General features: G+C 42.6%; 1 protein-coding gene across 2 annotated transcripts in view; it reads left to right on the top strand.

Moving 5' to 3' along the window:
* Positions 1 to 13,736, top strand: part of tnrc18 (trinucleotide repeat containing 18) — a 96,985-nt gene that overhangs the window by 40,796 nt on the left and 42,453 nt on the right. For both annotated transcript variants that reach the window (XM_061974015.2, XM_061974014.2), the window contains exons 4-7: positions 7,223 to 7,324; positions 7,433 to 9,142; positions 11,821 to 11,905; positions 12,034 to 12,248. In XM_061974015.2, the coding sequence (XP_061829999.2) occupies positions 7,223 to 7,324; positions 7,433 to 9,142; positions 11,821 to 11,905; positions 12,034 to 12,248 (2,112 nt within the window). The remainder of the gene's footprint in view (positions 1 to 7,222; positions 7,325 to 7,432; positions 9,143 to 11,820; positions 11,906 to 12,033; positions 12,249 to 13,736) is intronic.

The raw sequence follows: 13,736 nt of genomic DNA, 5'->3' as shown, positions 1-13,736 counted from the left end.
GGCTACGATAGACTGACCATACGTCCTCATTTCACCGGACATGTCCTCTTTTGCGGAGCTGTCAGGGCGGCGTTTCTTAAATGCCTCAAAAGTCTGGCATTTCGAGTTAGGGTCGCGTGTATTTTCAATGTTCGTTCAGGGTTAAGAAGGGGTTAAAAACAAAAACAAATTGTGCGTGCAGCAGCATTCGTGAGGGAGGGGCAGAGACAGAGAGAGCGAGAGAGTTATGATAAACGCGCATGCGTCGCCATGCTCTGCTTTTTATCCATAGATTTATCAGATTTAATTTTTTATTATCTATAGCAGTGGTGTCAAAAGTGTGCCCCGGAGGCCATTTGCGGCCCACAGCTAATGTTTTAAAGGCCCACGGCACATTCTTAAAAATACTATTAAAATAAACAAAAACATAACAAAAGTGAAATAATAAAGGTTAAATGTAATTTAGAAAAAGTTGCAATGTTGACTAATAAAACAAAGCTGTTTTTTTTCCCTTCAAACTGTCATTGCTCAAAACATAATATTGAATCAAAATCAATGTTATTATGAATTATTGACCTATCCAAGGTTCTGATTACTTCACATCAAATATTCCACTAAGAAAAATATTTTTGGTGGAAGATCTTGCAAATTTGGTAAATAAATAACCCAAAAATTGATGTTTTGTTGTTTTCTTACTGTACCAAAAATTAACCGAACCGTGACCTCTAAACCGAGGTACGTACCGAACCAAAATTTTTGTGTACCGTTACACCCCTACTAAACAATGATTATCTGTACCTCACAGAAAAAGTGTGAGGTACAAAAACCCTGACTGACTTGATATTCAGGAGACAAAAATACTTTTTACCTACCATTTAGCCTATACTAAGGAACCTTGATCTTTTGCCGGTGCAGCTTAAATCCCCGTGACGACTTATGAAGCCATAAACTCCGATATGAATAGAATCCTTCACAATTTCTTAATGCCTGACATCTGCCTGTGGGAGCAGTTAAGTTAGAAAAAACTAAGTGTTTCCGGGCAGCTGTTAAGAGGCAGATTTTGGTTATGCTCTAGACCAGCGTTTCTCAAAGTGTGGGGCGCGCCCCACTGGTGGGGAATAGAGACATGACAGGTGGGGCGCGAGGAACGGGAGGACATTTCACTTTAAAAAAAAAAAAAAGTTTTTAAATTATATTCTTAGATGGTTTTTTTACTATGCTTTCATTTTCTATACACACTGTAAATCACTTTGTGATTTTGTCTGTGAAATCCGCTATATAAATACATGTAAATTACTTATTTTTCCTGTAGGCTTTAAATTTCTAGGTCGGAGCGAAAGTTTGACAGACATAGCAACAGTAACTGATGGGGGCAGGGCTAAGCGGAACAAACTTTTGCGCGGATGGGTAGCAGGCTAATGTGTGGACCACAATTACACAAAATGGATAAATTTGTGACTCGCACCTCAAAGGTCGTCGAGCCAGAGCCAGCGCCTGCAGAGAAACAAAAATCTGACGGGCCTAATCAACCAAAAAGCCAACCGAAAAGAAAATATGATGAAGGGTATCTTGCTCTTGGATTCACGGCAGCGGTGGTGGGGGCAGAGGAGAGACCCCTGTGTGTTCTGTGTCTAAAACCGCTAGCAGCAGACAGCATGAGACCCAACAAATTAAAGAGCCACCTCGAAACCACACACCCCAATCACGTCAATAAGCCACTTGATTTCTTTCAAAGAAAACTGGCAGAGTACCGTCAACAGGAGAAGCGCATGGTACAAGCTGCATCAGTAAACAGTAACGCTCATATAGACTAATGGCTTCATATAGAGTTGCATACAGAATTGCACAATGCAAAAAACCACACACAATTGCTGAGCAGCTCATTCTCCCCGCTGCAATAGACATGGTGTCAGTCATGCTTGACGAGACAAGCGCAGCAAAATTAAAAGCTGTCCCACTGTCAAACGACACAGTTGCGAGACGTATATGCGACATTGCAAGTGATCTTGAGGAACAACTCAGAGACAAATTTAAAGAAAGTCGTTTTGCTTTACAAGTGGACGAAGCTGCTGACAGCGATAAAGACTGCCTGTTTATCGCATACGTCCGCTTTGTGAATGGCGAGTCACTGTGCGAGGATTTGCTGTTTTGCAAATACATCAAAAATAGAGCCACTGCTGATGAGCTGTTCAAGATAATGGACTGTTTCCTCAAAGAACACGATTATTAGACACCTTTCTAACGATTATTATTGAACTTGATGCAAGTTATAACACTTGTTTTATTTATTATTGAACGTGATGCAAGTTATTTTATTTATTATTGAACTTGATGCAAGTTATACCACACCTGCACAGTTATTTTATTTATTATTGAACTTGATGTTATTTTATGTTATTGAGTTTGAATGTATACAACTTGATGTTACTTGATGTTCAATAAATTTGAAAATGTTAAGCTTGGCATTAGCGTTCTGTTGGGATGATGGGTGCAGGTGGGGCTTGAAAACTCCCCATTGTCCAAAGTGGGGGATGACAAAAAAAGTTTGAGAACCACTGCTCTAGACACACCAAGGCTTCACAGGAGCTCTGTATGAAAGCTGCGCAAGATCAATAGTAGTTGTTTGCAGTGTTTGAATGAAGCATGCATTTATCCTGTTTATATTTCTACCTTTTGTGCAGTCCCCCATCCACTGACACCCCCACTGCTCGCCTCTCAATTTCTTACTCTTATACCATATAGACAGATTTATTTGTCAGTTCTGCTCCTTAGCGTTTCACACTGCAATAGCTGCACCGTCTTTCGAGATGCTTGGGCACGGTGTTCTCGGGCTTGTGGGAATTTTTAGTGACACCTTAGGAGATACAAGCGGAGAAATAAAAGACAGTGCTTCTTTTCTATATTAAGATCTGGTCTCTAAGAGCAACAGCTGACTGTCAGGCAGACTTGTGCCCACTGCTGACCCTATGAATGAAACAACTGAGCGCAAGTGAGGTGGAGGTGACCCTCAGAACATTTTCAAAGAAAAGTATATGCGGAGTCTGACACAGAATTTGCCAGATCCTGTCATGCTTAAATAGTCCGCTTAGATAAACATTCTGACTCTGACCCAGTTTTCTTTCATTTTATTCCTGTGCACAACTTCAATGGATGCAAAACGCAAATAATCCAAATGGGAATTAGTTTTTTCAGAGGAAAAATATCACATTAATATTTAGAGTTATGGATAAACCAATATAATTCCTTTGAACTTTTATGGAAATGTGTGGTAAGATGTATGTGATGGAGACTATCATTAGACTTGGGTCATTAGGGAAAACAACATCTTGCTGCTCTAATAGGCTACATCGCATGAACTAATGTGCTGTATGTTACATTGCTTTATGAAAGCAGCAATTAAATGGATTCATTTGCAGTATGTTGATTTTCTCAGATAGATGTAATGTTCTATAATTACTTCAACTAAAATGACTAAGAGGAGCTGCTGCTAACTTTCCAATTTCCCATTCCTGAATAACCTTTTTAAGTAATTTCTCATTAAGGAACTCAAATATGAAATACTTGGTCAGAAGTTTACTGGATGGTTAAATGGGACCTATAATGATTTGAATCCATCCAAAAATCATTTTGGATGGATAATGATTTTAATCTATATTTAAAATAGTGCTGTCAAATCATTAATTAAAACAAATCTGATTAACTTTCTGGAATTTGAATTACTCAAGAGTAATCACAGGTACTTACTTATTTACATATTTGAAATGTGCTTGAGAAAAGACCCCAGTATTTGTACACAAATGCAATTTCATTGTCAGAATGTCATCCAGCAACATTTTTAAAAGTTTTAATTGAATATACGTCATTTAATTGCACGAAACTTGGTAAAAGTTTTATCTGTTTCGGAGTGAAATTTGTTAGCAAGCACACACGTCGGGAGTCTCCTCGCTCATTTTTGTACGTACGTACGTATTGCTCTGATCACTGACCTTTAGCAATTATGGTAAAAAAGCTTAAACGGTCAAAGTAAATTGCATGATTAGAAGTGTGTACATGGTTAATGCAATGTTTTTTGTGATTATTCAGATGAGGTAACTTGTTAATTTTGACAGCCCTAATTTAAAACACTTCTTTGCAGTCTAGATAATATGTATTGGGCATACTTTCGTGGAACTTTTGCGTGAAATTTGCTCCACAGTCAATTTTATAACCTGTTTTTTTGAGTCTGTCTGCAAGATGTTTGTGTGGAGGCGTTCCCAGATTGCAAATTAAACCACGCCCCACTCTTTCCCAAAGTATTAATTACCGTATTTTTCGGACTATAAGGCACCCTTAAAATCCTTTCATTTTCTCAAAACTCAACATTGCGCCTTAATAACCGGTGTGCCTAATTTACGGAATCATTTTGGTTGTGCTTACTGACCTCAAAGCTATATTATTTGGTACATAGTGAAATGATAAGGGGGGCAAAGTAGATGGCAGTCACACATGAGAGATATGTGTAGACTGCAATATGATGGCAGTCACACATAAGAGATATGTGTAGACTGCAATATGACTCAAGTAAACAACACAAATGTTATATGTTCCATTGAAAATATAGAACATTACACACAACGCTCAAAAATCGATCAAAATGTTTTAGTACGACTTTGGTAAGCTATGAAGCCGCAACGCTTGAGGGATTGTACTGTGCTTCAACATACCAGTATTATTATGGTGTGTGTATAAGGTAAGACATATTATCTGGCATTTTGTTTCACAATATTACGCAAAAGCAACTTTTCCTAACGTCTGGTACATGCTGTTCTGTATTTGGGATCTGCATTAGTCCTGAAAATTTGCGCGCGTACGTCTTTGTAGTCTGTGATCGATGAGCTTCTTCTTTTTCTCTATCTTCTTGCTATGGGACATTCATCCTCTGCTGTTGCCATTTCTAGTATAAAGTAGTGTAAAGTTCTTACTTATATCTGTCAGTAAATTCACCATGAAAGCTCTAAAACATACCGGTGTAGAGAGTTTACATTATTCACCCAAGGATCTTTAGTTATTAGAGAGTTCCGGTCTGACCTTTTTTGCTGGGACACATTTCCGGCGTTGTTATTGCAGTAGTGAGCCACGAATAAGGAGATGCTGCTGCGTTATTGATTGAAGTCAAGTCTGAATGTTTTTAAAACGGTTAGATCCATCTTTTGACACTTCTTCCACACCCGTCCTTGCACGCTACACTGCTACAACAAAGATGACGGAGAAAAGACGCTGTCGAAGGTGAGCCACGTAAATAAGACCGCCCACAAAACGGCGCAGCCTGAAGCGACTGTCAGAAAGCGGCTTGAAGATGATCTGTAAAACATAATCCATGCAACATTTTGACCAAAGAACCACCATTACATGTTATGTAGACCACAAAGAAGGGTTTTCACTTTAGAAAAAAAATAATAATAATATGACTGCTTTAATGCGCCCTATAATCCGGTGCGCCTTTTGTATGAAAATAGACCTGACTAGACCCGCTCATTGGCAGTGCGCCTTATAATCCGGTGCGCCCTACGGTCCAGAAAATATGGTAATTATTAAAAAATTTCCACTGTTAAATATTAATCTTAAAGACAAACATCACTGCTTTTTTTCCTGTCAGGGTTGAAAATAAACTTGATAAACAGATTCACAGTATTAACTTGGCGATAAAGGCACTGCATCCAAAAATCTGCATGTACCTGCATTTATGTCACTGTATGTTGCACATCTGTCTTATTATGCCAGGGTTTCCGCGGGCCATTAAAAAGTGTTAAGTCATTAAATGGATTTTGCGAAAATGAAGGCCTTTAATGTCATTTAAAAGCATTAAATCCGATGTCCAGAGGCATTCAAATGTTTTGATAATTGGGGCGGAGTGGCCCAGCGGGTCGAGCGGCCGTCCAGAAATTTGAGGGTTCCTGGTTCAATTCCAGTTCCTGTCATCCTCGTCACTGCGCCCACCTTGCTGCCAGTGCCACTCAAACTGGTATAAATAAAGCTTACCACCACCATTATCAATGTATGGGTTTTACTGTAAAGTGCTTTTGAGACATTAGTGAAAAAGCTTTATATAAGTATCATCCATTTCATAATACAATTGTAGGCCTGGGCTGATAGTCAACGAGTCAGTAATTGGAATGGTAAATGAAAATGAATTTAATAACTTTGCCGTCATTGATAAATTGCTATGTCTTACTCTATGGCTTTGAGAGGTCAGCAACTGAGCATGTATATTCGAACGTGGAATTACAAAATTATTAACAAAGAGCCTCTTGTCAGTCATCCACAATCTTTGTTTCAGTACGCGCAGGCACACATTTCCTGCGTGTAGTAGTAGTAGCAACACTCACTTTAGTGTTGGAGCTGAAACTAATCATTTTCACATAACTGTCACTTTTAAAGTACACATATAAATGTGCCTCACAATAAGAAGGTCCTGGGTTCGATCCCCCGGGCTCAGGGCCTTTCTGTGTTTACATATTCTCCCCGTGACTGCGTGGGTTCCCTCCGGGTACTCAAGCTTCCTCCCACCTCCAAATACATTCAACTGGGGATAGGTTGATTGGTAACACTAAATTGGCCCTAATGTCTGAATGTGAGTGTGAATGTTGTCTGTCTAACTGTGTTGGCCCCGCGATTAGGTGGGAACTTGTCCAGGGTGTACCTCGCCTTCTGCCCGAATGCAGTGGAGATAAGCTCCAGTCACCTCTGCGACCCCGAGAGGGACAGGCGGTAGAAAATGGATGGATGGAATAATTGTTATTTTAATATTGATAAAAGTAAATAAATAAATAAATGGGTTATACTTGTATAGCGCTTTTCTACCTTCAAGGTACTCAAAGCGCTTTTGACAGTATTTCCACATTCACCCATTCACACACACGTTCACACACTGATGGCGGGAGCTGCCATGCAAGGCGCTAACCAGCAGCCATCAGGAGCAAGGGGTGAAGTGTCTTGCCCAAGGACACAACGGACGTGACTAGGATGGTAGAAGGTGGGGATTGAACCCCAGTAACCAGCAACCCTCCGATTGCTGGCACGGCCACTCTCCCAACTTCGTCACGCCGTCCCAAAAAAGTAGTCCTGGTTATTATTTTGGCCAAAACCGTACAGCCCTAAGCTATTCTAAACATTAACCCTCTTCAGTGTCCGTATGACATCATGGACATGATCATTAAAATAAATGACTGTCATGATCTTCACTGTGTTGTGTTTGTGTCTCTAGGCTACCCTCTTCATGGCAGCCTGTACTCCAGCCCCTACCTGTCATTGGGACATTTGGACCCTCCAGCCATCTCCCAAAATCACCTCTATGACGCCCATAAAGGTCAGTCGCTACCTCCCCGCCCCCCTTGTGTAAATATGGCTGCCAGTTTGGCATTTTCTTCTTGAAGTAATTATGTTAGTACTTATGTTTGATTTTGTGTATTTTCAGAGAGCTTTTTCCTGCCAGCTGCTATTAGTCAGTCATCCCTCCACCCTCCATCTGCTCCCCCAAGGACAATGTCCAGCTCGACACCGCCCCAAAAGGCAACCCGAGACCGGTCGTACAGGGGAGACCAAGACAGGGACAGGGACAGAGAGCGATCAAGAGAGGAGCTGCGACCGCATGGCATGGTGGACCTCACATTGGACGGCAGGAGTGAGGAAGACCGCCGTACGCGTGTTGGGGAACGAGAGAAAGAGAGGGAAAGGGAGACTGAGCGAGATGGTTGGTTGTTGCATCCTCACCACCATCAACAGAAATCCCACTCTCAGCCCTCCACAGTGGAGCCCAGGTCTCGGCCGTCACCTACGCTGTCCTCCTTCCCCCCAGGTGGGGGCGGAGGCATGGCCCGGCTCCTCGGACAAGAATCGGACAGAGGGAGTCGGGAGGGGGCCCACCATCACTCACATAACGGAAACTGTAATAACTCAAACTTGCTGACGTCCTCTCACTCAGAACGACAAAGGAAGAATAACTCCACATCAGCGGCGACACTCCCCCTCTCCTACACCCTCCCTCCCTCCGTTACTGCTTTGCCCCACCCCCACACGCCCAGAGAGTCCATGAGAGAGCAAAGAGTCAGCGCACCGACATATGTGCCTTCTGTGGAGGTTTATGACGAGCGGGTCGGGCCGATCCAGATCGCGTCGCAGGCTCGTGACAACAAGCACGGCGACAAACACAGAGATCGGGAGCGTGACAAAGAGCTGGAACGGGAAGGCTACAGACTTCCTGAGAGGAGCCTGATAGAACATCCCCGTCTAGCCCAGTCTGGCGACTCAAGCAATCATCGAGAGGAAGGCTCTATAATCTGTTCCAACGGTTCTATTGGCAAACGAGGCCTGGAGTCGTCTCACTCGTCCAATCAATCAAGGTTTAGCCCGGAGGCTCGGGACATGTCCAAGCACTCAAGTCGTTTGGGTCTAGAGCGGGCTGGGGCGGAGCGAAATTGGAATTCGATCAGTCCGTTGGCCAACTATGCTACCAGTCACATGGCCGCCCTCGCTGCCCAACACGGACACACACTCCCTTCCACACACAACCAGACGACACACACACAACTTTCCCATTCCCCACATCCAACCAATCGACCCACCAGTAATTCTCACTCACACAGACATTCCCCTCAAACACACCCCACCGAACATGGACAGAGCCGCAAGTGTGAGGAAGGAAGTCAGAGGCTCTACCTGGACCCGTCAGCCCTCTACCGACCTGGAGTGTCCAGTGGGGGAGCTGCTGAGGCGGCTTCTGGTCCCACAGAGATTTCAGCCATGCAGTCTCTCATTAAATACAGTGGGAATTTTGCTGCTGAGGGTACCTCCTCTTCTTCCTCCTCATCGTCGAGGCACACAGCAGACACCCGAGGGCCCTTCGGAGGTTTGGCTAGCATCGGGACGGAAGAGCGGGAAAGAGAACGAGAACGGTTATCTCTAGGATCAAGCGGTACCGGGTCGCTGAGGGTCCCTCCCCAGCTGAAAAGAGAGCAGGAGCGGCCCGATAGCGCCCGCTCCTTCGGCAGGGAGGCAGAGGGAGAGGTGCGCCACCCACCAGTTGGCATTGCCGTCGCCGTGGCCAGACAGAGAGACAGCAGCAACAGTAAACAGACCAGTGGACCCTCAGACAATCAGAGACCCCTGATGCCAACGGCTATTAAAGGTAACTTGGCTGTAACAAACTGCACAACATATTTATTTTGTGTGCTGCATGTACAGTTCTTTTAAAAACTCAACTCAAACCCCTCAAATGTGTACTCTTTTTTCATTTGTTTTGGAAGTGAATCACTTCAGAAAATCACAAATTGATTTATATTTTCAAGTGTCTGGCAGGGAAAAGTATGCGCCTTACCGATGTATTCCAGACTAAACTTTCTTTTACCTTTTACTTTAAAATCACACACTTGACCGCAGCTCCCTCCAAGTGGTACTGCAGGGAGCTCGGATCTATTTCCTTAAATGAACCAAGAGCAAATCATGCCTCATTTTGATTTCTATGAATTATGAATGATTCATTTTACTTTGGCTCCAAGTCAGCTCTGTTTGACTTGAAGGCATTCATGCATATAATGTGATTGGAATGGTTTTTGCCCAGATTACTAATTTAATTCACTCATCTGATGCATTTTGTTTTTGGGCTCTTTTCGGCATGGCTCCTTCTCCATCCTTCTATCTTTTATCGTTTCCTGTTTTTATCCCTTGCTCTCTTTTCTGTCTGTCACAGCTCCAAGTTTTTTTTCATCTTCTACCTTTTCTTTTCATTTCCTTCAATGTGTCTCCTTCTGAGAGGTTATTTGGCAAAGCACTCCCTCCTTGTCCCACCTCAGGGCCCCCTTTCTCCCTTTTTGCTCTTTTCTGCAGCTTGTAGGCTTTCTCCAGTTCCCAACGACCCCTCCACCCACTCTGCATTAAACATGGCATTACAGAGTGCAGCTAAAAGCTACAAATAAACATTGGATGACAAAAAGAGCATTGGTTTGTTGCTAAGCAATGATCGGCCTTGAGAGTGATGGACTTTGTTAATGTGTATGTGAAAGACTGAGTTTTTGTGAGGTACCCTAGATGACTCATTGAGTGTTTATTAGCATTTGATTGTGCATGCATGTCCATGCCCGTAAGGGGCTTTGTTCTACCCCTCACTGGGGTAGAGTGATTGCCCAAAGAGCCAGCCTAAAAGAAGCTCTGAACAAACAGCTGAGGATTTACTCTGAAAATACAAACAGAAGGGGGCGTGGATGCAGGGATGAGGAGAGAGGCGAGTTAAGAGGGAGAGATATAGGCGAGGTGGGCAGATGAACAGGGATCAATATGTTGATAGATGTGAAGAGAGAGTTGTGGTGGGATGTAAAAAAGTGTAGAAGAAGTATTAGAGTGGATGGGGGTGCACAAAGTAGGAAAGGTGGTGGCTAATCGCTGGCTTTGTGATGCACACATGAGGATAGAATGTGGGCCAGGCTCCCTGTAACCCTGGTAACGGTAGTGAAATCTTTGCTGCGGAGCATGTCAGGGTTGGTTTAAGTCTCTTGTCCCCTGACAGGCTACACACACACACACACACCCTTCTACCGCATACTACTAAACAGTTCAGCACAGTTGTCAAACCTGTCTCTCTCTCCATCTTGGTGCTGTAGGGACCTTCAGCCGGGTAGAAAGGGTGATGGGTTTGGGGGAAAGTGCAAGGAGATCCTCATGTTTATTTGTTGCTCTTTTGACAGAGTGAGGGGCATTGCCCGTTGGATTACTGTCGCTTTAGCAGCTTGAGTTCAAAGTTTATTGTGCATAGGACATAGGCCACAAAGACCCAGCTCAAAGAGACAACATTGACAGCACGGTATTTTGTAATACATTTATAACATAGAAAAGAGCTTTCAACTGAATAAGTTCGGTAAGTTATTTTAAAGTGACGATTTAAGCGTATTTGCAATTACTCTATGTCAGGAATGTTCATCTAAATTGTTTTGGGGGCCACATTTCCAGAAAGTTAAGGACCAATGGGCCTACTTTTGCCTTCAGTATTAGTCTTATTTTGTGTATTACAGAGAACCAGTAGACGTTTGATTTTGGTATATTTATTTTGTCAAAGTTACAAGAGACCTCCGCTGTTTTTAAGGACCTTCCGCAAAAAAGCTAGTCAAAGATCATGTCTATGACAGGACGAAAGTTTTTAAGAATCGGCTACAATTTTTTTGTATCCAGACGAACATGAGGTCAGAGGTCACAATGTCTGTTTTATCATACTTCTCCAAGCAAACCTTAATGAACTTGCTTTATGTACTGTCATGGTTTTCATGAACTGTTCCCACAAAGCTATTACCACAAAGCATAGCCTGATGTACATTGTTTAATTAATGCATTGGTAAATGGAAGTGTTTCCCAGGATGTTTTTTCCAATACATAATGTTACTAAGTACTGTATATATCATAGCTTGACTCCAAAGTGCATCAAATGTGAAATGAGCCTTGACTGCTGGGCAGTATCTATGATAAATGGTGTGCTGAAGCAGAGACAGCAGGAAGCTACAAGATGACAAACACTGTACAGGCTGTCAGGTCGAACACTGCGATGTCTGTAATGGTCGGTCAGATTCAGGTCAGCAAAATGACCTGTGGTTGATTAGCCTTTCATGCACATCACCTTGCCCTTTATTTGAGAGCCACGTTGGATTATTATGCACATGGTAAAGTCATGCATTACCAATCCACGTTTAGTGTCTTGCACATGGCCGTTTCTTTAACGCACCAAGTTACGTCTAGATATGTGATTGTCTTCTTGACCAGAGATATTTTTTACCGCCCCTACTCCCTTATAAGTGACCTGTTTCTTCTTTGTCGTCAACCTAGATGAAGAACGAAGTGAAGAACGTGCTCGTCATCATGAGGACAGGATGCTCGCTGGCCGATTGGAACGTGATGACAAACTGATCAGGTGTGAAAGACATACAACAGGGGCGGAATGACCTGTCTTTAACTCAAATGATGTACTCAAATAGGATTAAAAACACTAGACAATGTGTGCAGCTATGGACAAACACTTTCAATAATGTTTACTTGCAGAGACCCCAAAGATCTGGCAGATTTTGCCCAATTGCACCCTCCCCTGCTTTCTAGCGGCTTGACACCCAGTATGATGACAACCAGCCTCATGACCCCCAACCTTATGGTGACTGGCGGGGCGGGGCGATGGCATCCTGACCCTTCAACTCTGACCTCTCACCCCTGGCTGCCTCGCCCTGGAGCCCCTTCAGTCTGGCTCTCCAGTTCACCATACAGTATGTGCAAAACACACATTACATGCGTTATTGATTGTAATAATCACCCTTAACTGGTCAAACGCAGAAAATTATTACTACCGGTAGTTGTCATTATGTGGGGTTTTAGCATACAATTCTTATGTTATATAGGAATGTTTTGATAAGGATTTATGCTGCCAATTCCAATACAAATCATCCATGATTAAGATCGGCAGATACAAATACCGATACCCATCACATAAATTTGTACATTTTTCAATTTATACATGGTGGAGTTCGAGTGCTGTTGACTGTTTAACAATATTATCACAATATTCCAACAAGTTCCTTATTCTCTTTTATTACATACAATTACTCAAAACAAAGTCAATAATGCACAATCACTAAACAAAATAAAAAACTACTACTACTATTACTCATTGAAATCATTTTGCCCTCAAACCCCTGTCACAGGTACTTTGTAAACGTTAGTAAAAAATATATATATTTTGAGAAGATAGAAATTTGACGTAATCACTCTAGTATTAATCATATACTGGAATTACTTTTGGAGTTGACGCCACCAATTTATGGATTGATCCGCTCTTTGTAAGTGTCGTGTACTCACTGCCACAATGCTGACACACCAATAGTTGTTATATTTTCCTCTTTCTAGGCTCTTATTAATTTACTTGTTGATTTCCTGGTATTAGCTGTTTACTTTCTGCTGCAACGCGGTTCTATTTACACTTCTAAAAGTTTACTAAGCACTTATTTCTTTTGTTGTCTCTAGCTAGCTTAGTGATTAGGTTAGCTATTTGCATGACTGCTTTGGGCTTACTTTCAGCATGTAACATGCTTAGCTTCGTCCTCCAGTGATAATACTACACGATAATGCAGTTTATTTGCAGTAATAGAGGTGATTATTATTAACTTAGTGCAGCGGCTCCACACTGTATATGGAAATACACAATTAGCTGCTAGCTTGTCAGTTGGGGGACTAAAAATAAATACAATATCAGCTAGAGGGCAACGGCGTTTGTGATTGCCATTGAAAGGCATTATTCGGCATTGGCGATCACATACTTTTTCAACAAAATCAGCCCATACTGATCAATCGGCACATCAGTGACTTTTTTATGCATCTTAGCCACACTGCCAGATGTGAACAGGTGCTAGAGTGGACCTTTCTAATACAGTCTCTGTGTTAAATTGACCACTGTTGCCCTTTTCCGCTGGGATCTTTGCCGCCCCTCTTTGACATCTGAGTTATTCAACCTGGTGCTAAAGACAGTAAAACTCACTACAACACTAGCACACGGTATGCTTGCAAAATTCTACACGGGGCTGCTCAGCCGTCTTGGATTGGCGTTGTAAGCGAGGGAGGTGGCGGCTTTCTCTCAAGTGGGTTGGTGCACCAGCAGGAGCCTCCATGAGGTCAAGTACTGCAGACATTCCTGAACTTTGCAGTTTGGACGTTCTGGACGTTCCAGACCTACGTCTCCTCATTCCCAACCCAGAAATAAC

Source organism: Nerophis lumbriciformis, linkage group LG22, assembly GCF_033978685.3.
Source record: "Nerophis lumbriciformis linkage group LG22, RoL_Nlum_v2.1, whole genome shotgun sequence".
Lineage (NCBI taxonomy): Eukaryota > Metazoa > Chordata > Actinopteri > Syngnathiformes > Syngnathidae > Nerophis > Nerophis lumbriciformis.
This window is presented reverse-complemented; position numbering and strand designations above follow the sequence as displayed.